General features: G+C 47.4%; 2 protein-coding genes across 10 annotated transcripts; both read left to right on the forward strand.

Annotated features, from left to right (window-relative positions):
* The first annotated feature begins 1,921 nt into the window (after positions 1–1,921).
* On the forward strand, positions 1,922–19,256 carry LOC137590254 (type II inositol 3,4-bisphosphate 4-phosphatase-like). 9 transcript variants are annotated; one of them, XM_068307755.1, is made up of 18 exons: positions 1,922–2,231; positions 3,125–3,196; positions 11,668–11,752; positions 11,830–11,899; positions 12,003–12,353; positions 12,525–12,632; positions 13,057–13,165; positions 14,453–14,618; positions 14,688–14,888; positions 15,036–15,341; positions 15,419–15,542; positions 16,213–16,339; positions 16,478–16,618; positions 16,743–16,840; positions 16,920–17,017; positions 17,096–17,250; positions 17,798–18,010; positions 18,908–19,256. In XM_068307755.1, exons 3-18 carry the CDS (start codon positions 11,672–11,674, stop codon positions 19,026–19,028), a joined length of 2,469 nt encoding a protein of 822 aa, XP_068163856.1. In that variant the 5' UTR covers positions 1,922–2,231; positions 3,125–3,196; positions 11,668–11,671; the 3' UTR covers positions 19,029–19,256. The 9 variants fall into 9 exon arrangements, with proteins under 9 accessions (XP_068163856.1, XP_068163859.1, XP_068163862.1 ...); XM_068307758.1 differs by lacking the exons at positions 1,922–2,231; positions 3,125–3,196 and having other exon boundaries at positions 11,567–11,752; positions 12,003–12,150; positions 12,223–12,353; XM_068307761.1 differs by lacking the exons at positions 1,922–2,231; positions 3,125–3,196 and having other exon boundaries at positions 11,567–11,752; positions 12,003–12,150; positions 12,223–12,353; positions 17,798–18,060; positions 18,908–19,036.
* Positions 19,257–20,037: 781 nt separating this feature from the next.
* On the forward strand, positions 20,038–24,834 carry rnf150b (ring finger protein 150b). The gene is made up of 6 exons (XM_068307765.1): positions 20,038–20,803; positions 21,053–21,303; positions 21,492–21,646; positions 21,735–21,831; positions 21,927–22,188; positions 22,275–24,834. Exons 1-6 carry the CDS (start codon positions 20,347–20,349, stop codon positions 22,391–22,393), a joined length of 1,341 nt encoding a protein of 446 aa, XP_068163866.1. The 5' UTR covers positions 20,038–20,346; the 3' UTR covers positions 22,394–24,834.
* The last annotated feature ends 1,850 nt before the right edge of the window (positions 24,835–26,684 follow it).

A 26,684-nucleotide genomic window follows, 5' to 3' on the forward strand; every position in this document is an offset into this window, starting at 1 on the left:
CTGTTGTGATCCCTGAAGGGAAATTAAGAGTAGTTATGTATTAGAGTAGTAATGACATTACTTTAGTATTTAGAGTAGTAATGACAATGACCTCAAATGAAGATTATAGATTGAAATTTAATAAATAATGACTTGTGAATTATTCGACTTATGAACAACCTCTAGGAACCAGTCGGGTTCATTTGTTGAGGACTACCTGTGGAGAACAAACAAGAGTCCAGCTAATGAATTAGATCTTTCTGTAGACATAGAACTAATATCTGTAAAAATTTTAACAGTAATTGTGTCCATCTGACCCTGATGGCAGCTCACGCTGAAATGTAATCCCAGGTTGGTGTGAATGGACGTGTGATTGGATTGTAATGCAGGCTCCCTCGTTTCCTGGACCTCAATGGTTATTTAAATAGTAATAGAATTAAACTCGAGAACCATGGCCTCCAATTTAGGGGCACAATTTTGAGTCCCAGTCCATGCTGAAGGTCCAGGTTTGATGAGGCCAACAAGATAATATTGGTTCCATGATTCTTGACCGGAAAAGGGTGGTGTGCCCTCTTTGGAGTTTAAGTATCTTGGGGTCTTGTTCACAATTGAGGGAAGGATGGAATGTGAGATTGACAGACGGATCAGTCCGTAGTAATACAGTCGTTGTATAGGTCTGTCGTGTTGAAGAAGACTAAGTTCTCATTTTACCGGTCAATCTACGTTCCTACTCTCACCTATGGTCATGAGCTTTGGGTCATGACCGACAGGACAAGATCCTGGATTCAAGCGGCTGAAATGAGTTTTCTCCGTAGATTGTCTGGGCACACCCTTAGAGATCGTGTGAGGAGCTCAGTCACCAGGGAGGAGCTCGGAATAGAGCTGCTGCTCCTCCACCTCGAGTGGAGCCAGCTGCGGTGGCTCAGGCAGCTGTTCCGGATGCCTCCTGGATGTCTCCCTGGGGAGGTGTTCCGGGCATGAGGAGACCTTGGGGAGGACCTAAGGCATGCAGGAAGGACAACGTCTCTCGGATGGCCTATGAACGCCCTGAGGTCCCACAGAGGAGCTGGAAGAGGTGTCCGGGGAGAGGAAAGTATGGGCATCCCTCCTAAGATTGTTGCCCCCATGACCTGGCCACGGATGAGCGGTTGAAGATCGATGGATGGATGAATAGAATTAAACCAGGAGCCATAAAGTAAAGCAAATTACACAGGTTTATGTTATGGTTAGGTTTATGGGTTAGGGTTAGAGAGTTGGTTTAACTTTAGGGGTACCTTTAGTGTTAGGGTTGGCGTAGTTTAGGATTATGGTTTGCGATGGGTTGGGGATAGGGTTGGGTAAGGGTTAGGACTATGATTAGGGATGAGGTTGATATGGATAAGGGTTAAGCTTAGGGTTGGGTCGGAGTTATCCCTAACCCAACCCTAATCCAAAATTTAACCGTAAATCTAACCTTAATCCAAACCGCAACCTAACTCTAACCCTAACCTTAAACCCTAACAGTAATCTAACCCTCAACCCTAACCCTTAAGCCAAACCCTTATCCTAACTCCTAACCCTAACTCCATCGTAACCCTAACCCCTGTTTCAGACGAACGCTTCAGCTGCTGCGACCAACCGTTCAGATTACAACAGGGTCTGAAAAGTAGTGTGTAAGAGGATTAGAGCAGACACACACACACACACACACACACACACACACACACACACACACACACACACACACACACACACACACACACACACACACACACACACACGATGAAATGAGGACAGCTTGGACAGCAACAGTGAATTTAAAATAAATAATAAATGAATATTTCCTGTCTTCTTTGCTCTTTTTTCCAAAACTCAGCCAAGGCAGGCGCTTCACTAATCTGCACATTTCCCATGAGGCTTTTAATCCAGTCAGCCATGATGAGATGATGAAAGAGGAGGAGGAGAAAGTGATGAAGGATAGATGGATTATTCTGTCCTCCTCTTCCACGGTTAGCAGAGGAGCTCTTCTCCCTCTCATCTCCTGAACTTGTTGGTCGCTCATTTGAGGAGAACCCTTGAGTGAGATTGCATCTTCTTCTGTGGTGATGGTGACGAGTAGCGCCTCCTCCAGTGTGACCTCATCATGATGTGAGGAAGTGAAGCCGAAAACAGGAAATACAACACAGCAGGAAATAAACAGGAAGGAAGTATCCTGGGTGATAGCAGCGGAACGTTTCTGTCCACCAGGAGAGAGGAGTTCCTCCACTGGAAAGGTGAAGGACACACACACACACACACACATACACACACACGCACACATGCACGCACACACACACACACACACACACACACACACACACACACACACACACACACACACACACACACACACACACACACACACACACACACACACACACACACACACACACACACACACACACACATTATGATTCATTTCTGTTTGATACACTTAGCCTTTCAGGATTTTGAGACTTCTACCTGCATCTATCTATCTGTCTGTCTGTCTGTCTGTCTGTCTGTCTGTCTGTCTGTCTGTCTGTCTGTCTGTCTGTCTGTCTGTCTGTCTGTCTGTCTGTCTGTCTGTCTGTCTGTCTGTCTGTCTGTCTGTCTGTCTGTCTGTCTGTCTGTCTGTCTGTCTGTCTGTCTGTCTGTCTGTCTGTCTCTCTCTGTCTATCTACAGTATTTTAAAAAATTGTTTCGACAAATTCGTCACAAAGTTCAATTAGACCTTATTTTCCAAAAATGGATTTTCTGGTAATTCTTTAGTATATCATGTTCTTGGAACACCGGTTCTTGATCTTGTTCCTGACCTTCAGTAATATTTCCACAAGAGGGCAATGAAGAGACAGATGGCGACAGTCTCAAGCTTTATGCAGCTTCCCTTATGGATGGTTCATTTTCCCACTCGCCTGAACGGCTCTTGAAAACTTCAAATCACAGACCCTCTATTCAAAGGCATTTTTCCTTCCTTTGTGGGTGGGGCTACGCTGCCCCCGGCGACTCCAGGCGGTATTACCCCATTCATCGCTGGCTCGCTCCAGATTGGGTCTCTCTACATGTCACTAGTTTCAGGTGAACACCAGCAGGTCTGGAGGAACCAACAGGATCTCAGTTCCTCACGTTTGTTTTGTCTCTCCTAGAGGCTCCGGGGCTTCACCTCCTCAGTCAGAGATTTCCTCCGGTCCAAGGAGCCCCACCCCTGTCTGGACTTCAGGTACCGTGTGATCAAACCTCCAGTCAACTGACTCCTGTCTTCTGATTAGTCCACTCATCTCCTTACTTCTATACTTCGCGTGTGTGATTAACATAAAAAACTAACACTAGAGTGGACAAATAATATCCTCCTACAGAAAATGGATAAAGTTGTTTTTTTTTCTTTTCTTCTCTTCTTCTTCTTCTTCTTTTTTTGTGCAAAATCTTTTTCTTCTTCTTCACCACGCTGAGTGGTGGAGTGGGCTTCCTGTTCTCTAGAACTTTTAACCCAACATCTCTAGAAATCGAGCATGTCGTAAAGGGGAGGTGTCTTTTAGTAAAGGCACATTTTGAACACCGCACCCTGGTTTTTGTAAATATTTATGCTCCAACAAACGGTGCAGAAAGGAAGGGCTTTCTAGAAATAATACAAGCTAAGCTAGATAGCTGTGGTTCGGAAGACTTTTTAATTTTGGGTGGGGATTTTAACTGTACTGAGGATGGGATGTTAGACCGTAACCACGTGGAGCCTTACCCAGCATCCCAACACACTCTAAAACGGCTGGTCTCTTCTCGTGGCCTAGTAGATGTGTGGAGGAGGATGCATCCAGACTGCCGACAGTACACTTGGTCCCACCTGACAGAAGGCAGGGTGTCTTTAGCCAGGCTGGATCACTTTTACTGTTTTAAACACCATTTCAATGCTTTCAAAGACTGTAATATAATGCCAGCTGCTTATACTGATCATTCTCTGGTTTCATGTCGCGTTGTGATGGGAAATATTTTACCTAGGAGTGCATACTGGCATTTTAATTCAACTTTAGCTTTGGACAGAGGCTTTAGAGAGATCTTCAGTTATTTTTGGAGCACTTTTAGACTTAGAAAAGCTGATTTTACCTCTCTTAGCCAGTGGTGGGACTATGGCAAAACAGAGATAAAAGTCCTGTGCCAACAGTATACTCTGAACGTCACACGTGACACCTGCCGGTCTATGAAACACCTAGAGGCTGAGATTGTGGAGTTGGAGACAAGCGCTTCCACAGGAAATCAGAGGTGTACTGAAATCCTCAAGTCCAAAAGAATGGCTTTAGCCGACCTGTTGGATACTAAAGTACAGGGTGCCCTAGTTCGATCCACGGTACAAAACATCACCGAGATGGATGCTCCCTCTAGCTTCTTCTTCGGCCTGGAAAAGAAGCATGGACAGACCAACGTGATCCACTCCCTGCTGTCTGACACAGGACAGGAGCTGACAGAGCCTGGACAGATCAGAAGGCGAGCTGTGAGTTTTTATTCATCTTTGTATGACAGTGAATACCGGGAAAACCAGCCACTGTTAGAGGAGTTCTGTGCAGAGCTACCTCAGGTCTCCACGGAGACAAATTCACAACTTGACCGGCCGCTGGAGTTAGAGGAACTCCACACTGCCCTGCAGAACATGCAGGGACGACGTTCTCCGGGTATCGATGGTCTAACGGTTGAGTTCTATACAGCCTTCTGGGACATTCTAGCATGTGATATGCTGGAAGTGTTCACCGAAAGTCTATCCTCAGGCTCTTTGCCACTGTCCTGCCGGAGGGCGGTCGTTGCCCTCCTGCCTAAAAAAGGCAATCTGCAGGACATCAAGAATTGGCGCCCTGTGTCACTGCTCTGCACCGATTACAAGATTCTGTCCAAGGCTTTGGCTACCAGGCTGAGGGAAGCTATGGAGCAGGTCATCCACCGGGATCAAACCTACTGTGTGCCCGGCAGGTCCATGGCAGACAATGTCTACCTAATTCGTGATGTTTTGGAGGTGTCCAGATCATTGGGTATAAACGCTGGTCTCATTTCGTTAGATCAGGAAAAGGCATTTGACCGTGTTGAGCACAGCTTCCTCTGGACAACCATGGAGAGGTTTGGGTTCAGCACCGAGTTCATTGCCAAGATCAAGGTGTTGTACAGTGACGTTGAGAGTATTCTGAAGTTTAACGGCAGTTTGTGTGCCCCCTTCGGGGTGCATCTGGGCATCCGGCAGGGTTGTGCCCTGTCTGGGATGCTCTATGCACTCTCTCTGGAGCCCCTCCTCTGTAAAATTCGCAAAAGCATCGATGGTTTGATTTTACCTGGTGTTAGAGAGAACATTCTTTTATCTGCCTATGCTGATGGTGTTGTTGTTCTTATCAAAAACCAAAGGGATGTTGATGTTCTGGTGGGTTTGACAAACTCATTCAATGTTTTAACTGCTGCAAAAGTAAACTGGAACAAAAGTGAAGCCCTTGCTGTCGGCGAGTGGCATGGCAACCTCCCGGTTCTTCCTCAAAACTTGTGTTGGAAGACTGATGGTCTCAAATATCTCGGTGTGTACCTGGGAAATGAGACAACAACCAGGAAGAACTGGGAGGGCGTCATTGACAAAATAGAAGGGAAACTTAAGAAATGGTAATGGTTGCTCCCCAGAATGTCGTACAGAGGTCGAGTTTTAGTGATAAACAATCTGGTAGCCTCGCAGCTGTGGTACCGCTTGGCCTGTATGGAACCCCCATCAGGGTTTCTAGCCCAAATCCAGACCAAACTTGTTAACTTTTTCTGGGATGGGCTGCATTGGGTGCCTCAAGGAGTGTTGTGTTTATCAAGAGAGGAGGGGGGACAGGGCCTCATCCACCTGGCTAGCAGAACAGCCACGTTCAGATTACAGTTCATCCAGCGGTTTCTGACCGGACCAGCGGATCTGACGTGGAGAGAGGTGGCCAGCTGCATATTCAGACGAGTGAGCCACTTGGACCTGAATGCTGAACTGTTTTTAATGGACTCTAAGCTTCTAAAGTTAAATGGTTTACCTCCGTTTCATCATGGTGTTTTTAAGTCGTGGGCCCTTTTTCAAAGCAGCCCAGGAAAAAGCTCTGACTCTTTGTTCTGGTTACTGAGGGAACCACTAGTGCATGGGGCCAGGCTGGACGTCTGCAGTGGAGCCACACCTGGTCTGTCTGCAGCGCTTTGCAGAACCAGGACCGTGACCCTCCAGCAACTGGTAGACAACGCCGGGCCTGCGCTGGCGGATGCCCAGGCTGTGAGCTCCCTGCTGAACATCCAGTCCACCACGGTGGCTCAGAGGGTGCTACAACTGTGGAGGCAAAGACTTTCCGGGAAGGAGAGAGGCCTCCTCCTGGACTATAGTACAGGGACTGTACCAGACAGCAAAGATCCTTTCCCAGAGGTCCACATCAGTCCCCTGTTTGGAGAACTGGAGGGTCCTCTCCTCGGAGATGAACGACAGATCAGCCTGCACACGGCCAACAAAAAAATACTGTACAAACAATGTGTAAAAGTGATCAACAAGAAAAACCTGTGTAACAGAGCACCTACTACCTGGGCCAACAGGATGACGGGAAATGGACCTGACCCGCAGTGGAGACTTCTGTACAAACCTCCCCTCAAGAAAAAAACAGCCGACCTCCAGTGGAGGATTTTGCATGGTGCCGTCGGTTCCAATGCTTTTGTCTCTGTTTTTGCCCCTGCGGTGTCCAGCCAGTGTCCCTTCTGTCCCCTTCGTGAAACAGTCTTTCATACTTTCAGTGAGTGTGGGAGACTTGCAGTGCTCTTCACTCTTCTAACGAATGTTTTTAACTTGTTCAATGAAAACTTTAGTATCAGGAAATTCATCTACGGTGCTGGGTACAATAGATCGAATCAGAGAAAGTGGCAGCTTTTAAATTTTATTTCTGGGGAGGCAAAACTTGCAATTCATGTGACCAGGAAGAGGAAAATTGAAAACAATACCGTTCAAGAAGCAGCTACTGTTTTTTGCTGTAACATCAGATGTCGCTTAAAACTAGAATTTGGTTTCTATAAATTGACAAAAGACCTGAATAACTTTAGGAACATCTGGTGTTACAAAAATGTCCTATGCACTTTAATTGATGACCACCTCACTTTTGCAAACTTCCTGTTATAATGCACTAATTTTTATATTGTATTTCCCTTTGTTTCTTGGTGTTTAATGTTTTTGAGTGTTTAGAGTTTTTGAAATTTCATCTAATGAAAAATTGTAAAATGTTCTAAATGTTCTAAATGTTCTAAATGTTCTAAATGTTCTAAATGGTAAATGTGATTGAAGTTTGTTTGGAAAAGATCTTCTGAGGCACTTAAATGCTTTCATCTAATGTAAAACTGCAAAATGTTTGAATGAGATTAAAGTGTTTTTGCAAAAATCAAAAAAAAAATCTTCTTCTTCTTCTTCTTCTTCTTCTTCTTTCATTTAAATATACAGAAAGCAGTTGACAGTAATATATTATTAAAGTTAGTATTAAAGTTTGTATTTAAGTTAGTATTAAAGTTAATATTGAAGATATTATTAAAGTTACTAGTACTAACTTTAACAATAAGTTAGTATTACTAACTTTAATAATAACTTTATTAAGTTTAATAATATTATTAAAGTTATTATTAAAGTTAGTTGTACTAACTTTAATAATTTTAATAACATCTTATTATTAAGGATATTTAATAATATCTTTAATACCAAGTATTCATTCATTCATTCATTCATCGACTACCGCTTCATCCGCTGTGGTGGGTCAAGGGGAGCTGGAAGCTGTCCTAGCTGACAGAGGGTGTGAGGCAGAGGAAACTCCGGGCACGACACCAGTGCACTGCGGAGCAACACAGAGAAAAAAACACGGTGGCGCTACCCACTACGCCACCGCACCGTCCTATTACTAAGTATTAAAGCTAGAATTTAAGTTGGTATTAAAGATATTATTAAAGTTAATATTAAAGTTAGTATTAAAGTTAGTATTAAAGTATGCGTCTTCTTTTTCTTCTTCTAAGTTATTGTAACATTTCTGTACCGGTCTCAAGACAGAAACCTTTAGACCTGCTATGACTGAAACTTACCTCACAGGGACCTGACTGGATGCTGCTAGGATACCTGTCATCATATAAGGAAGTGGTAAAGAGAGTGTGGCTCCGCGTCCTCAGAAAAAGCAGAAGTCAATTTCTTCCTGTTTTTATATTACAACAGCTCCAGAGAGAGAGAGAGAGAGGATGCCCATAGGCATCCCTGCTGATAGGGATGCCCGAGGAGTTCCCAGGCCAGCCGAGAGACAAAGTCCCTCCGGTGAGTCCTAGATCTTCCTCGAGGTCTCCTCCCAGTAGGACATGCCCGGAAAACCTCCCCAGGGAGGCATCCAGGAGGCATCCAGAACAGATGTCCGAGCCACCTCAGCTGGCTGCACTCGAGGTGGAGGAGCAGCGGCTCTACTCCGAGCTCCTCCCTTGTGACTGAGCTCCTCACCCTATCTCTAAGGGTGCACCCAGCCACTCTATGGGGGAAAGTCATTTCAGCAGCTTGTATCTGGGATCTTGTCCTTTCGGTCGTGACCCAAAGCTCATGACTATAGGTGAGAGTAGGAACATAGATTGACTGGTAAATCGAGAGCTTCGTCTTGCAATTCAGCTCCTTCTTTACCACAACGGACCTATACAGCGACTGCATCACTGCAGAAGCTGCACCGATCCATCTGTCAATCTCACGTTCCATCCTTCCTTCACTCGTGAACAAGACCCGAAGATACTTAAACTCCTCCACTTGGGGTAAGGACTCTGTGACCTGAAGAGGGCACACCACCCTTGTCCGGTCGAGAACCATGGCCTCGGATTTAGAGGTGCTGATCCTCATCCCACTTGCGTCACACTCGGCTGCAAACCATCCCAGTGCACACTACAGGTCCAGGTTTGATGAGGCCAACAGGACAACATTGTCCGCAAAAAGCAGAGGTGAAATCCTTTGGTCCCCAAACCGGACTCCCTCCGGACTCTGGCTGCGCCTAGAAATTCTGTCCATAAAGATTATGAACAGAACCAGTGATAGAGGGCAGCCCTGAAGGAATCCAACGTGCACCTGGAACAGGTCTGACTTACTGCCAGCAATGCGAACCAAGCTCTGGCTTCAGTCATACAGGGACCGGACCCGGGTTTTTGCCTCCGCGACTACTCGAGCCTCAGTACGCCTGGCCTGCCTGTACCTGTCAGCTGCATCTGGAGTCCTACTTTTCAACAAGATTTGATAGGACTCCTTCTTGAGCTTGACGGCACCCCTTACTTCCGGTGTCCACCACCAGTTTAGGGGGTTACCACTGTGACAGGCACCAGAGACCTTGCGACCACAGCTCCGAGCAGCCGCTTCGACAATGGAGGTGGAGAACATGGTCCACTCCTACTCAATGTCCCCAGCCTCCTGCGGGATCTGGTAGAAGCTCTTCCGAAGGTGGAAGTTGAAGACCTCACTGACAGAGGGTTCTGCCAGACGTTCCCAGCAGACTCACAAAACACATTTGGGCCTGCCGAGTCTGTCTGGCCTCCTGCTCTGCCAGCGGATCCAACTCACCACCAGGTGGTGATTGGTTGACAGCTCTGCCCCTCTCTTCACTCGAGTTTCCAACACACGCGGTCGGAGGTCTGATGATACGACAACAAAGTTGATTATTGACCTCCGGCCTAGGGTGTCCTGGTGCCACGTGCACTTATGGACATCCCTGTGGTTGAACAAGGTGTTCGTTATGGACAAACTGTGACTAGCACAGAAGTCCAATCACAGAACACCACTCGTGTTCAGATCAGGGTGGCCGTTCATCCCAATCACCCCTTTCCAGGTCTCACTATTATTGCCCACGTGAGCGTTGAAGTCCCATGTGAGCGTTGAAGGTGATGAAGAACAATGGAGTCCCCAGTCAGAGCACTATTCAGTACTCCGCCCAGGGACTCCAAGAAGGCCGGGTATTCCACACTGCCATTTGGCCCGTAGGCCGAAACGACAGCGAGACACTTGTCCCCAACCTGAAGGCACAGGGATGCAACCCTCTCATTCACCGGGGTGAACTCCAACATAATGGCTGAGCTGTGGGGCCACAAGCAAACCCACACCAGCCCGCCGCCTCTCACCTTTGACAACACCAGAAAAGTGGAGAGTCCAGCCCCTCTCAAGGGTTTGGATTCCAGAGCCCAAGCTGTGAGTGGAGGTGAGCCCAACTATATCTAGTCGGTACCTCTCAACCTCCCTCACAAGCTCTGGCTCCTTTCCCCCCAGCTAGGTGACATTCCATGTCCCTAGAGCTAGATTCTTTGTCTGGGGATTGGGTCGTCGAGCCACATGCTGACGACTGCCACCCAATCCACACTGCACCCGTCTCCTATGGTTTCCTCGGCGGGTGGTGAGTCCTTTCGGGCTCAGCCAGAGGCCTGGTCACCAGGCACTCGCATACGAGTCCCAACCCCGGACCTGGCTCCAGGGTGGGGCCCCGGTTGTGCCATACCGGGCGAAGTCACGGTCCTTGATTTTTCTGTCATCATAGGGGTTTTTGTACTGCTCTTCGTCTGGCCCGTCACCCAGGACCTGTTTGTCAAGGGAGACCCAAGCAGGACCATAAAGCCCCTGGCCACATAGCTCCTGGGATCATTTGGGCACTCAAAGTCCCCCACCATGATAAGGTGGCAGCTCTCGGAGGAGTCATATTTATTCATGAAGTCGATATTACAAGATAGTTACGTTAACAACATCCAAGAGAGATTCACGCAAACATGAACACACACTTAAAAAAAAAATCATATAGGCAAAATAAACTTGAATCAAACCAAACACTGACTGAACATGACTTCCTTATTTAACACGGAACATAAGACACCTTTGACACACCATAGGTTTGTAAAAGTGTCTAAATCGTTCATAGCTCTGAAATAGTTTATAGTCGATTCTGATTCGTGTTTGACACATTCTTCTTAAAATGGCTTCTGTTTGCGACATATTTGGATTCAAAACTGCAATAAAAGTGTTGACGGCTACAGCGCCAGAGAGAGAGAGAGAGAGAGATAGAGATCACCTTTATTCATAACAGTCAAATTACAAAATAATAATAATGAGAAAAAAAACAATTATCCGTTCTCCACAATCATGTCTTCAACAATCATGTCTTTTAGTTTTTTCCTTAGTTTTTTCAATCTATGAAACTCTTGGTCTGTAAAAACTGGTTCCCCACTTCTTGTGTTACTTTACATATAAAAGCTGATGCTATCCAGAAACATGTTGAGGTCAGAGAAAGAGATAGAGAGGGAGACAGAGACAGAGAGAGAGAGAGACGGAGAGCGAGAGAGAGAAAGAGAGAGCTCCCGGTGAACAGGGCATCACCTGCTCTCAGGTAGGTTATTTGATTCACCTGGTTCTTTCTGTTTTAGCTGAAGTTCTGTTTTAACTGTGTTATCAGCTCACACACACGCACATGTTAGCGCTATAGTGACAAACTACATTGCTAGCAGATGGTAAACTTGCGTTGCCGCTGACCCAGATCTCAACCAGTGGTTCTGATGCTAGTCATGTGACATTGACTGCTAATGCTAAGGTAAAGTAACATATCATGGATCGACAGAGACACAGCTGGTTCAGGTGTCCAACAAACACCTTCAGTTTGATCTGAGGAGACGGAGGGTTCCTCACAGGTTCATGAAGTCATTTGGTTTCAGGACAATGAATGAGGTCAGCAAGGCAAAGACAACCCATCTGCAGGTGGAGAAAGATGAGGAGGATGAAGCTGCTCATGAAGAACAGGTAAAGGAGAAGAGAGGAAGAATGTTCGGTTCTAGGGTCGGTTTGCCTCAAGGTGCTTCTCTCTCTTCCTTTCCCAGAGTCTTCCTCTGTGTGACCATCTCCACACGTCTGTCCATGACAAGGAGAACAGTCCGATGATGAGAGCAGGTGAGACAAGCAGACGTTAGTGTAGTGTCAGGAGACGCAGGTGTGTGCGTGATCTGACCTTTTGTGTGTGTGTGTGTGTGTGTGTGTGTGTGTGTTTGTGTAGTGTTGTGTGGTCAGGTGTGTAAGGTCTACCGCTTCCAGACAGACGATCACAGGTGGCTGCTGGTCCGGGAACAGATGTCAGAGACGCCGCTCTCCCTCACGCTACCTAAGCAGCTACTGAGCGTGCTCATACATGAGCACGCCGGCAGGTGTGTGCATTTTCATGGTAACGTGTCAAGTTCCTCTGCGCAACACCAGACTGTAATCACCTTCATCTTCAGGGTCCAGGAAGTGAAGGAGCTCGGTGACCTTTCACCCCACTGGGATGGGGTCCGCCACGATGTCATCAGCCACTGTAACCTCCTGATTGGCTGCTACCAGGAGATGCTGGATGAGCTTGACAAACTGTCAGGTGAAGTCACAATGCTCATATGTTAGCATTAGCTAACAGTTAGTGTGGAAGAGTCTAGTTATTGTAGAGACAGGAAATGTTGTAACAGTTTAAAGAGTTTAAATTCACAACAAAAATGTGTGAGAATGTTGCCTTTTAGAACATCATAGAACATTTGTTTGTCTCAAACAGCATCTTTCTGTTTCAAGTCGAGCCGGAGGAAGTCCGACAAACACCTTCAGTTTGTTCCAACCAACCTGCACTCACAGAGGATGGAGGTCACCAGTCCGGACAGTCCAGGTTCACACAGTGAAACAGTCCAGGTTCACGCAGTGAAACAGTCCAGGTTCAACAGTGAAACAGTCCAGGTTTACACAGTGAAACAGTCCAGGTCTACACAGTGAAACAGTCCAGGTCCACACAGTCCAGGTTCAGACAGTGAAACAGTCCAGGTTGACATGGTGAAAAAGTCCAGGTTCACACGATAAAACAGTCCAGGTTCAGACAGTGAAAGAGTCCTCCTGGTAAATCCTGAGTCTCCATTGGAGGTGATTTCAGATTTTCTTGAGGGTGGAGTCTCTAAAGCAAGAATTGGGAATAAAAAGAAGAATTTGGATCAGAATCTTATGATGAAAGTTGCTCTGATCCACTTTTTCATCAGTGATTCATGTACAACTATTGTTTTTCCATTTATTGCAATGCCCCCCCCCCTCTCTCTCTCCAGGTATGTGGTATGAGGTCATCACATTCGGTGCGCCAGCTGATCACCACCAGTCCTTTAAACATGGCGGACTGAAGAGACTCCTGAACAAACACAGGAAGCAGGGCGACAGGTCAGAAGTCTCCACTCATCCCTCTATTTATCCCTCTTCTCCTTTCATGCTCCTTCATCTCCTGACATTGTTTCCGGAGATTAATCTCTGTAATCCCTCTCAGGATTAGCGCTGCGGAGCAGATTAGCAAAGTCACATTGTTCAGACTTTGTTTGTCTGCAGATACAAATGTGAAGGTTTAGTGTAAACCTACCAAAAAGAAGTCCCCAACCTATCAACAGGAAGTCCCTAAACTACCAACAGGTAGTTCCCAACCTACTAACAGGAAGTCCCCAACCTACCACAGGCAACCTACCAACAGGAAGTCCCTAAACGGAAGGTAGGTTGGGAACTACCTGTTGGTAAACAGGTAGTTCCCAACCTACCAACCGGAAGTCCAAAACCCACTAACAGGTATTCCTCAACCTATCAACAGGTAGTCCTCAACCTACTAACAAGTAGTCATCAACATATAAACATGACTGGCTACTAGAGGCTGTTCATAAAATGAATTGTTTGTAAGTCTTTATTTATTAAATTCTAATCTCTAATCTCCATCAGAGGTTATTTGAATGTCATTACTACTTTAAATCCTAAAGAACTATTCCCCAAGACTGACGAGAAACAATTACAGGACATTAAAACAACACATAATAAATAAAATGCTGATTCAGGTTGTTTAGAGTTCAGTCGTTTACATCATTTCAATGGATTTAATGGCTGTTCACCACAAATACTGGACTCTAAAAATCCCTAAAAAGCTGTTTGATATAATCTTACTGTATATAAATAAGTAATCATATCATAAAATGTACGTATAGTTGCAACATGTACTGTTAAGAGTCACTCATGATTCACGGAATCATTTTAATCCAGATTGGTTTACAGTAAACTTTAATCCTCATAATTTAATCCTTGAGGAGAAGAAGAAAACTCTCCACCAGTTTTTAAGGTCATCAACAACAGTCAGAGTGACTGTGGGTCAGAATCAGAGTTGTCAACAGAGAGGTGATCACCGCTACCGCTATCTTCACTAGCCTTTGTTTTATCATCATGAAAAAACAGGTAAGTATCCAAGGTGCAAAGCCTGACACTCTGAGATGCTAACAGAAACAACAACAAACAAGAACAAGAGGGGCAGACGAGTGTTTGAGCTGTGCGAACACAGCAGTGCAGCCCCCACAGGGTTGTGGCAGAAAGGGGGACTGCAGGACATTAGTCAGATATGGTGAAGCGCATTCGTTGGTAAGTCAAGGACTACCTGTACTCTTCTCTCTTCTCTTCTCTTCTTCTCTGCTTTCCTTACAGCTGTGTCTATTTCTCGCGGGAGGAGAGCTCCAGGGCAAAGAGGCTGCTGGCCGGCCTGGCCCAGCTGCAGCCTCAGGTCTTTGGGTTGGCTGAGGAGCTGCTGTCCATCTCTCTGGAGCTGGACGCCGCCCGGCTGCAGGACGCTCTCAACAGCCTGACCCAAAAGGTGAGGAGAGATGAAAATGAACAGGAACAATTCAAGAGTGACAGAAATGTGACAAGAAGTTCTCTTCAGACGGAACTGTTTGCTCACACCCTCAAAGACGAGCTGGTCAGAAACGGACTTTTGGCAATCCACAAACAGGACATGTCCAGCGGCAGCCACGCCCACAGCAACGGGCTGCTCTGTGACCTGTCAGCCAATCAGGACGCGCAAAGCTCACCGATGCTGGAAGGAGTCTGCCAATGGGATGCGGAGTACAACGAAGAGGAATGGGTAAGGGATTGAGAGACCTTCTGGAGGCTATGATTGGGTTGCCTATGTTTTATACGTGTGTGTGTGTGTGTGTGTGTGTGTGTGTGTGTGTGTGTGTGTGTGTGTGTGTGTGTGTGTGTGTGTCTGTGTGTGTGTGTGTGTGTGTAGGACAGGGCTTGGGCCAGTGTTGCCGTTAGCCTCAACTACCTCATTGCCATCGGTGACCGGCTGCAGGGTCGGGAACCCCGCCCACAGGAGGAGTGGTCACCAGAAGCCGGCCAGTCTCCTGCAGCTCCCTCCTGGCAGGAGCAACTTGTCCCCCCTGTAGTCACTCTGAGGGACTGCGTGCGTGAGGCAGCGGCGAAGGCACAGGCCTCCATGAGCTTCGTCGTCCTTCAGGAGGCAATGGCGGCAACTGTTGCCCAGGGAACTGAGCAGATCATAAAGAGACGCCACGCTGTCTTCAGCCAGGCGGTGAGACCAACAGACCCTTGGAGAAAGTTTGAGTTCAGTTAACTTCCTGTTTACTTTCTGTCTCTGTCCACTGTCAGCTGTCAGCAGCTGTGTGTGGCTTCCTGTTGAAGCTGTATGGAGGTCTGGAGGATCATCTGTTCCTGCAGCAGCTGCATTCAGTCGGCATCCTGGTTCAGTTTGAAAGCCTGCTAAGCACCTATGGTACACACACACACACACACACACACACACACACACACACACACACACACACACACACACACACACACACACACACACACCTGATGTCATGCGTCTTAGCTTTATGGTCCACCACTGCTGACCCAGGAGACCCAGCAGCTCAGAACCATCTGGATCAGAACCAGAGGTCTGGATGCTGTTCTGTGGAGCCATGAAACCAAACTGGACCTTGTGGATCAGTGGGAGGAAGAGGAAGCTGACGCTGATGGACAGCCTACATGAAGCATGGGGGGGGGTCCACTACAACCCCTGCAGTCTGTCGTGGGTCAGATGGATCCATCAAGGATCAGGAATCTAGAAAAAAACATCTCCATCTCTGAGGGAGATGAAGATGAAGAACCCTAACAAACCTCAGAGTCCACCAAGACCCGGTTACAGAAGAAATTCTGGATCCTTCTAGAGACGTCACCTGACTGGAATCCATAGAAACCATCTGGTGGACCTGAAGGAGGAAGACCAGAAACTGAAGGAACTCGATCAGATTCCAGCAACCAGAAGCTGGATCAGGATCTGGACCTGAATCTGATTAAAGGGTCTCTAGAAAAACTGGGTCAGAGTCACGTTACAGATACTTTAATATTATTGATTATTGATTATCAACAGCTGATCAGTTTCAGGGTGTGTCTGGCAGGTGAGGAGGCGGGTGTGCTGGAGGACATGGAGGTGGGCGTGGCTGACCTGAGCAGCGTCACGTTTATAGTCACGGAGGCGAGAACGGATCGACCAGAGGACCTGCAGCCGGCCCTGAGAGGGGCATGGTGAGAACACACACACACACACACACACACACACACACACACACACACACACACACACACACACACACACACACACACACACACACACACACACACACACACAGCAAACCCTGGACACTTGTGTTTGTCTCCACACAGGGGAAGTTTGGTTGTTGAGGTCCCATTGCCATCAGAGACCTTTGAAGCGTTGCCATGGGAACTGAAAGAGGGGCGTTTGATCCGGGTCCATCCTGTTCTGTTCAGCATCGGAATAAACCAACACCAGAGTCTGGCTGAGAGGTATACACACACACACACACACACACACACACACACACACACACACACACACACACACACACACACACACACACATACACACACACACACACACACACACATGCTGATGTATGTCGTGCTCCAGGCTTGGTGACAGCTCCCCGCAGCAGAGGTTGAACCAGCAGAGCGGTGAGCAACTCCGGGGTTACTGCCACGCCCTGACGGACCAGCTGCCCCACCTTGGTGAGAACATCCAGTCCTCTAGAGGCACGTCCCTCATGAGTCGCGAGCAGAACCTGAACTTCCCCCACTCTGTCTCCAGCTGGTCTCCAGTCTCTGCCGGACCTGCTGTCCTCCCTGGACCAGAGTTTAGGAACCAAGAAGAGGAAGAACGTGGAGGTCCTCTGGAGTGCTGCAGGGGTGAGGCGACCTGGGCCGGTTCTGCCGGGGTGGGTCCGAATCACACGTGACTTCGTTCACACTGACTTCTGTGTTCAGGTGTGCCGGGCGGTGAACGGCATCCGACTGACCAGCTGTAAGAGCGCCAAAGACCGGACGTCCATGTCGGTGACGCTGGAGCAGTGCGTGCTGCTGCTGGACAGACACGCCCTCAGCCGGGAGCACTTCAGCAGGGCGCTGAACGCCATGAGGAGGTCTGGACTCCGCCCACAAGAGGCTCCTCCTCTGTACCTGCTCCTCTCACTTTGTTTCTATATTACTGAATAAAGTAGAACCTCGAGATACAAGGTGTCATTCTGTCCATATTTTTGTTTGGCATACAAGATACGAGCTACGCTGTGTTGGTGGATGGTTACAACATCTCGTTCTCGTTGGTGGAGTAAAGACATAGCTCATGTGTTCTCCTGACATTTGCTTTTTAAAAAAAAATTCTTTATCATTGTTTACGTAACTCATATAATTTATACACAGGTAAAGTATGCATGTTGATTGGTTGTAAAAATATGGGTTTTTTTCACAACTTAGAGGGTTTGGAGCTTTTTATGAGGCTGGAACGGAAATGATTTTAGTTATTTTAAATAGTTCAGTCACGGAATGGATTCAACTCGTATCTCCAGGTTCTACTGTACATCTTTCTCTTACGTCATTCTCACATCTTGTTTTCTCTATTATTTGTTTGTCTTCTCTTTTCTTCCTTCCTTCATTCCTTTCTTCCTTCCTTCCTTCCTTTCGCTGCTCCAGTTCTCGTCTTTCCTGGGGCCAGGTTCTGGGATGCTATGCCCAGTCTGGGTTCAGGGTCTGTGCTTTGGACCTGGGGGGGCCTCCCTCCGGGCCCCAGCAGTCTGTGGCCCTTAAAGCCCCGAGGCGCCACCTGTACCCGGTGGCCTTCCTCCTGGTGACATCCCACCTGCTGGTTCTTTGGCTCATCTTCAGCCTGATCATCCTGCTGGAATGGTACCAGCAGAGCTGAGGGACCCTCTTCAGTCTGGATCAGGGGTGTCAAAGTAAAATACACCAGTGGTCCCCAATCTTTTTTGCGCCATGGACCGGTTTCATCCAAGATTATTGTCTTCATTTGCTCGATAATCATTAATAACGCCAGGACAGTTGTAGTCTAATAATAAATCATCCGCAGTAGTTTTATGTAAAATGCAGACATCAACAGACATTAGAAAAAAATTTTTTCAAAAATTTGAAATTTGTACTGCAACAGATGTGATTGTTTCCATGGGTGAGGCAATGTCAGCACCCAAGACAAAATGTAGCTTACAAAAATGTGTGTGGAGAAATTTTGGTGCAGTGTCCACAGGAGAATATATGAATTAAAGGCAAAGAAAACTATTGAGTGAAAAGCAAAAGGGGAAAAATGTATTAAATCTTTCTCAGACTGTTTTTTTAAGAATGAATGGCTGTAATGTTTTGACAGCAATAATATGTAATTTTCTTTTTTTCCCCCTTTTTACTGAAAGAGTTATGGCATTGTTATTAATAAAATCATTAAAATTAACAGTTTAGTTTTTATATTGTACTATTGGCAAACACAATCCCTGTGTACTCTTCTACCGTATACTCTGTTATTACCTTTGGGATGCATAAACATTTTGGGATGCACAAATTTTTGTTGAAGCACATCCCAGGGATGCACTACTTTCTTGAGGTAAAATGAACTCTAATAATAATTAAAAATCATCTCGGGGGCAATAAATAATTAATCACTGCCCAGATCTGGCAAGAAGGCCTTGACTTTGACATATATGGTCTGGATGGATGGTGTTTACGTGGTGAGACATGTTCCTCTGTTCCGTGAGTAACGGAGCGCTCCTTCTTCTGGTGTTCTCTCCGTGTGTGCAGTGATGGCTGCAGGATGGAGAACGTGCAGAAGAACATGGGCTGCAGGAAGTTCTCCTTCAGCAGCGTCCAGCTCCTCACCTTCCCCAAACTGTACCGGCCTCCAGAGGGCAGCTTCGGATAGACTCCGAGTTTATATCTGTTTCCTGAATGGGTTCTAACCAGAACAGTTTCTTCATGTATGTTGATGTTCATATATGATGTTCTACATCAATGCTGTTTTCATGTTGATTTGAACCCATGTGACGTTCTCTGTTCGCTGAGGCTGTAGGTTCTTAACCCTGTGGATGTATTTTAATACTTTTGTCTCTATATATCACATAATTTTTAAAAAAAATACTCGTGCTTGGTGTCTTTTTGGTACTTTTTTTTTATTTCACTGTACCCATCTTCATTAAAATATTGAGCCAAAAAATACACAAAACTCGTCAAATTTGAATTGAAAAGAATCATATGTATTAAAATAAAAATAAAAATAAATATAGGTTGGTAATATGAATACCTAAATGCAAAATTAAAATAATACTTTATACAAATATTTACAATAAAAACATGTATATTCATAGGTATTTTTTAGCTGTAACGCTAAACAAACACAAACTTGCGTTCTGAAGTAGTGCAAATGTAACATTGAAAGACAACTGAGATGTAATAAATGAACATGTTTATGCGACTTATAAATAAATTCTTGATTGATCTCTATCAATATCAATTTTATCGATCCGTTTTAGCCGAGAAATTAGCCCTGGTTCGTTTGGAGCAGGTGCTCATCCTCGCCGCTAGATGGCGGTAGTTATGTCCGCCGCGCTAAACGGGTTTCGTCAAATACAATCGAAACGAACAAACTCATCCCGGAAACACAACATTTGGGCCGTCAAAGTAAAAGAGCTGCGTATTAATTAAGATAGATGTGATGTCTAGAAAAGCAGGTCGTTCGTGAGACGTGTGTTCTCCCGTTACATGAAGGAGAACGGAACGTAAACCGCGGCGATATAAACGCTTATTCGGTAAAAACGACTTTTATTTTATAGTAAACAACCGGAAGTGAAGTGCTCCTTCATGCTAGCTAGCTTACAGCAGGTCCGCTAAGGCAAAACAATGCAGTTTCGCCTGTAGCTAGCTTCAAACGTTAAAGCCCACCGGAGCTACGGCGAACCCGCCGTTTGGTGCTCGATCCCCGCCACGCTTCATCTTGGGGTCGCTGGGGGTCATTTCGTCCGTGGTTGTTTCCTGCGGGGATTTTTTCTCGTGGCTGTTCTGTTGTGTTCTGGTGGAAATGGAGTCTGCTGGTCGGCGTGTGCTGGCGGGGAGCGGCTGAGTCCCCCAAACAGGTGGAGACGACAGGAATCCGGATTGGAACGCAGCCTCCTGGTTGGGCGGCATGGGGGAGTAGAGTCCGGGCTCCACCGACCGACGGTTCGCGCTCCCGGCGGAGGATCACGATGGCCCCGGGGTCTCTGGTGGCGGCCTGCCGCAGCCTGGCCCTCTCGACGTGGCTGCTCTCCTTCTGCTTCGTGCACCTCCTTTGTCTGGACTTCACCGTGGCCGAGCGGGAGGAGTGGTACACGGCCTTCGTCAACATCACCTACGTGGACCCGGACACCACGGAGATCCGCACTGAGAAGACGGAGTGCGGTCGCTACGGGGAACATTCCCCCAAACGGGACGCGAAGGGGGTGCTGGTGCTGCCCGCCTCCACGCACGACCGCCAGGCCTGCGACCACAACACCCGCTTCGCGGCGCCACCACAGACCGGGGCATGGATCGCCCTGGTCGCCCGGGGCAACTGCACCTACAAGGACAAGATCCGCCACGCCGCGGCCCAGAACGCCTCGGCGGTGGTGATCTTCAACGTGGGTTCAGCTAATGCCAACGACACCATCACGATGCCCCACGCAGGTACGGAGACGCCCTGCGGGGCCCGGGGTGGCGATGGGGGGCTGGGGGGTGGGTGATCACGTCAGTGTGCTGCTCTTGAAACCGTGATCCATATCAAAATCCATACTGGTATCGATCACCGATAACACGAACCGCTTCAGCCCGGCTGGTGTCACGCGAGATGCGTGGAACGTTGTCTCGGTGGGACGTTTTGTCGGTGGGACGTTCTGTTTGGTGGTACCCAACTCTCAATATCTCCGCCCCCTTTAGGCACAGGCGATGTGGTCGCCATCATGATCCCGGAGCTGAAAGGCAAAGAGGTCACGCTGCTGCTGGAGCACAATGTGACGGTTACCATGACGATCACCATCGGCACCAGGAACCTGCAGAAGTACGTCAGCAGGACGTCGGTGGTGTTCGTGTCCATCTCCTTCATCGTCCTGATGATCATCTCCCTCGCCTGGCTTGTCTTCTACTACATCCAGAGGTTCCGATACGCCAACGCCCGCGACCGGAACCAGGTATTCCCCACCGTTAGCGCGTTAGCCTGAGGGGCTAGTGAGCGATGGAGGTGTGACATCAGTGGAAAATCAAAGAGACTCAAAACTCACGCCTCATTTGAGGAGAACGTGACACACCTGTAGTGACATCAGACAGGTGTGTCACGCTGCTGACTCACCCTAACCCCCCCGCTCCCCTCCTCCCACAGCGGCGGCTTGGTGACGCGGCAAAAAAGGCCATCAGCAAGCTGCAGGTGCGCACCATTAGGAGAGGCGACCAGGAGACGGAGGCCGACTTCGACAACTGCGCCGTCTGCATCGAGGGCTACAAGCCCAACGACGTGGTCCGCATCCTGCCCTGCAGGTACCCTCAGGAACGAAATCAGACACCAGTTAGCTTCTCCTGCTAGCATTGGCTTTAGCGTGGGACTGAAAGTGTGTTTCCTGTGCAGACATCTTTTCCATAAGTGCTGTGTGGACCCGTGGCTGCTGGACCACCGGACGTGTCCTATGTGCAAGATGAACATCCTGAAGGCGCTGGGCATCGCTGTGAGTGTGGACACGGATTCAAACCCCATGGGGAGGAGAAGGAGGCGGGATCAAGGACCCACAATCACTTCCTGTCTGTCTTCTCTCTCCTCCAGCTGAATGCCGACTGCCTGGATGACCTGCCGCTGGACTACGACCTCGCCCTGGGCGGGATCGGTGTGGGCGGGATGGGCGGAGTCGGCGCTCTGGCACTGGAGGCCGTCGTGTCCGGAGCCTCCAGTGACGGGACCCTGAGCGAGGGCGGCTCCTCGATGCTGCTGGACCCTGGCGTAAGACGGATGGGGCTCCCGCAAGACTACCAGGACCCCGAACCGCTGAGGGACAGTCCTGTGACGGCCACCACCGACACACACACAGGTAACACACACACACAGGTAACACACACACACAGGTAACACACACACACAGCTTCATGGGCTCTAACCTCGCCCTCTTTGTTCCAGGCGAGCTTCAGCCAATGGCGAGCAGTGCCTCTGTGGCATCCCTGGTCATCACTGTGGAGACGGGACTCTCGGACGAAGAGGGGCCCACGGAGCAGTGTCCCCTAGGGGACAAGGTCTGAGGGAGGACTTGTTGCCTTGACAACAGCAAACTATTTATTTATGAGTAAATAAGTGAAATATTTGAACAAACAATTCCATTGGACGGAATCGAGCCACCTCCCAGACTGCCGGCCTGTCGGGGCTTTTAGCTCCATGTTCTGATTGGCTCAGCCTGGGGGGGGAGACGTAACAGCTGGTGGCCTGGTTCTGGTTACAGTTCTTTACTTCAAAGGGTTTGGACCCTGAGGACCCCCACCCTCCACTCCCGCCGATCCTTTGGGTAGAACCTGACACATGTGGATCTCCTTCATCAGCACTGGTGGACCTCGATTGGGGGCGTCTCCTCTCCGGACCTTGACGGGACGTCCTGGTGTCGGCTTCCTCCTGGGCGGGTCACCAGAACCAGCGCTGCTCACTTCTCTCTTCTGGTCTCTGAGATTTGTACTCGAAAGCTGACTTTTATTTTGAAAGGACAGACCAGCTGCTGCCGGCCTGGGACTCAGGTCCACAATGTTCCTCTGAGTATTTCAGTCCAGTCCAGCATCAACATCAGTATTTGGGGGGTTCTCCTCTGGGTTCTGGTTGGTTCTATTCGTTGATTTTGGTCTTTTTTTTTTCCTTGTGGAGAACATTTCAGAACACCCACCGTGATAAAGCCCTTATCGTCACCTTCATCAAGGTTCAACAGGATGTAGAAACAATCAGGAATACCAATGAAACCCGCCGCGGTTCTGCCATCGTTGATCCGGACAACTCGTCGGATGAAACGGCAGACCCAGATAAAGGCGGAGCTTAAGTTGATCTATAAATAGTCGTCATCGTCGGTATCCGGTTCCTCACTGCCTTCTCAGAACCGTTAACCCCCGACAATCAAGAACCAGGTCTGACCCAGCTGGTCTTTACGGTCCTCTGAGCTGGGGTCCTGGAGGATAATCGTCCGCCGTCTCCTCCAGTTTAAGGTCTTGCCAAAGCAAACTGCAAAAGAGGAGAAAGTGGGCGGAGATGCGTAGGGTTTGGTGGGCGTGTCCCTGTGCTGACTGTTCAGAACCGTTTCTTCGAAGCTTCCTGAACCCAGAGCGATAAAGATTGTTGTCTATTTTGTACCAGATGAGACGTTTATTTTTGTAATATGAACGCCCCCTCCCTCCGACCTGCAAATTGAATATTGTTATTGATTGAATACTGATCAGGCTGTTTGTGTTTCATTATTCGTGTGACTACATGAAAGCAGTGGACCTGAACCTGAACCAGAACTAGTGAGAGTTGGTCTGAACCATGGAGTAGAGGCGCCGTTTCTCTCGTATGTGCTAACGAAAGGTTATAGACCGTTTTTACACCAATCAGTAAGACGTGAAGCTAATGCTAACGTGCTGGGTCTGACATGTCAACACGTCTGCTAGCTGAACATTAGCTCAGCAGTTAGCTAAGTGGTGACAATCAATTTCCTCGTAGGCAAGGTCATTAATTCCCTGGTGGGTGGGGTCACTGAAGTAACTCAGTTTTCCTGGGTTCTGAACTTCAGACCAGATGGTGCCAAAACCTCACGCAGATGAAACACAACCGACTTGTGATGCTTTTCCTGTCCTACGACTGAGGTTCTCTGTTTATATGGGAGGGGTACATTGATGTAATATATGATGCTTATTTTTTAGCTACTTTGGCTAATCTCAGTGTTTTAACGTGGATCTTGTTTCATCTTCTCTCTCGTGATGCAGTTCTTGTGGACATGAACCCTAAAGAAACCGTTACCCTCCAGAACCATTACCCCTCCAGACTGAGGCCGCTGTGGCTCATATGTGTGAACCGGTCTGTGTTCCCGTTTATGAAGCCGCTTTGAGCCTCTATGTTTAGCTAACAGGAAGTGGTCGTATTTCGTACTATTGGTGACTGTTGAGGTTTTTATCATTGCATCTTCAGACACAGGTAGAAGACAAACTGAACAGGAAGTAGAAGTCTTTTTATGCTAAGCTACGGGGCCTGGCTTCACAGCCGCTGATGACGTCTGCTTCGATGCACTTTAAAGTCTGTTTCTCCGGAAGTTCGGACCCGCCTCCTCTGTCATGTCTAGTTTTCTCTCCTCCTCTTCTGGCGTGTTCTTTGTGACTTTTTGTGTCCCCAATGAACTGGAACCTGTCAAACCCACTGAACACCGTATTCTTTGCCGTGTATCGTGACTTGTGTTGTGATTCTGAGGACTTGTCAGATTTTTACCTGAAAAAAACAAAAAAAAGTAACGTCTGAAAATCAGATCCTTCCAGAGAGACACGACAGTTGTTGCCGTGGAAACCCCTATTTCGCCGTTAACAACAGGATGTGAAACGTCGTTGCATCGGTCTCGTGCATACAAACATCACAATACACGCGTGTAAATAGAAGGCGTGACGCCTGCTGTATCTGTGTTTCAGCTGTTGCACGTGTTCTGATTCAGGACAAATTTAAATAAAGTTTTATCTCAAGTTGATGATCTCTGGAGAATTCTTGGGTCGGGTTTTCTGTCTTCTGTGACTCTTGTTTTCCTGCCCCACATGGCCACAGTGTGGCGCACTTGCACCAAGAGCTCACCTACAGACTGCGCCCTCCGACACACACCTGACACAAAGGTGTGATGGCGGCGACTCTCAGGTGTGTATGCAGGTACCTGCCAGGTAAGAGCAGAGACCAGTTATGTATAAATGAGACTCAACACATCTTTGTTTCCAACAATGAGCGTGTGTGTGTGTGTGTGTGTGTGTTTGATGCCTGCAGCAATGTCTGATTCCTTTTCTGTTTGTTAATCATTCTGCCAACACATGCAATGAGATAAACGAAAGATCTTCGCCTCGGGGTGTCCACAACAAATCGGTGCCCTAGATGGTTTTAATTCTCTTCAGTGACAAAAGTAACACAACAAACACAAAGATTAACCCAACTGTCACAGTTCAGTTTTGTAGCTATTCACCTAAAAATATGCTCACATACTTGGGAGTTGGTTACTGTATTTAGTTTATGACTGAACAAAGACTGCGGATTCAAAAAATACCTGACAGAAAACCAAATGTTAGACTCGTATTCCTCCTTTCTTATCTTCCAGGATGGTTCACCACAACCTATTAAAACTTGTCATTGTGCATAATTACTGACTTTGTGTTCTCTCTCGCTTCTCGTTGAATTTTTTGTAAATCCATCCGATAGAGGAGGAGAAGTGAGGAGATGCAGCTGAAGGCCAACATGATGGGAGATCCACCAAAGGCCTCCATTTACAGCGGTTTGCGTGTACCCTGAGCAGGTATGGATGGATGGACGGATGTTTGGATGGATGGGTCTTGTTGGAATGTGTTTTTGGCTTTTTGGCTCGGTGCTAGCCGTCATGCTTCGTAAAACTCGATAAAATTAAACATGAGCTTATTTTTTGTGTAAAAAATATGGAAAATGTTAGACACAGGACAGTTGTCAGACTGCAGCAACATTTGAAACATTTCTGCAATCTTTATTTAGATTGGTCTGTTATTTAGTTTTTACTGAATTGTGGTTGAAGCGGATTTGAGCTGTCGCTCAACATGTCGATGATGCTGTGCCATACAGTACACCTAATTGTTAGCATTGATACAATAAATGTAAACGATCAAAAGTGTCGAGCAGCATCTTTGTCGTCATTTTACCACAATCTGTGGAACAAACGGAAGATTTAGTTAATTTTTCCTCATTAAGATGAAGTCGTTCATTCTTGATTACTGTACTTGTTTCAGATGCTGAAAAACTCCACAAACAAAATTCATGAACCATGGACGCAGCCCCAGTTGGGTCTAAGCGTGGTTTTTTATCCACTTCTCTCCAGACTCCACCAGCTGGAACCGACAGCAATTGCTAACAGCCGTAACAACTGACAGAAGTACGGGGACAGAAGTAGGGGGGTCACGGACAAACAAGACAGTCACCCTAAAAGTGCAAATAAACAGGAAAGAATATGGTGGAAAAGGAATTAACCTTGAGACAGCCAAAACAGCCAACAATCAGGATAAAGGTTCAAAGGTTATTGGTCTAAAACTGTACTATCTAACCCCAGCCGTGACAGCCCAATCTTAAAACCAAACCAAGCAAGCAGAAGTCAAATGAGAATTCTAGAAATGACTCAAGGACTCACAGTTCTGAGATGCCTCCTGGACGTCCAAAACTGACACACCTGAGCACAAAGACACCTCAGACCAGTCCTGAACCATGCATACAGATGACAGCAAGTCATCACTGTCCAAGGAAACCCTCCTCTGTATCGTTGATTGGTTGATTTAACTGGTTCAGATTCTGATTCTTTTATGTTGGAAAAAATGAAGAACC

The sequence above is a fragment of the Antennarius striatus genome, chromosome 23 (genome assembly GCF_040054535.1).
Source record: "Antennarius striatus isolate MH-2024 chromosome 23, ASM4005453v1, whole genome shotgun sequence".
Classification (NCBI taxonomy): domain Eukaryota; kingdom Metazoa; phylum Chordata; class Actinopteri; order Lophiiformes; family Antennariidae; genus Antennarius; species Antennarius striatus.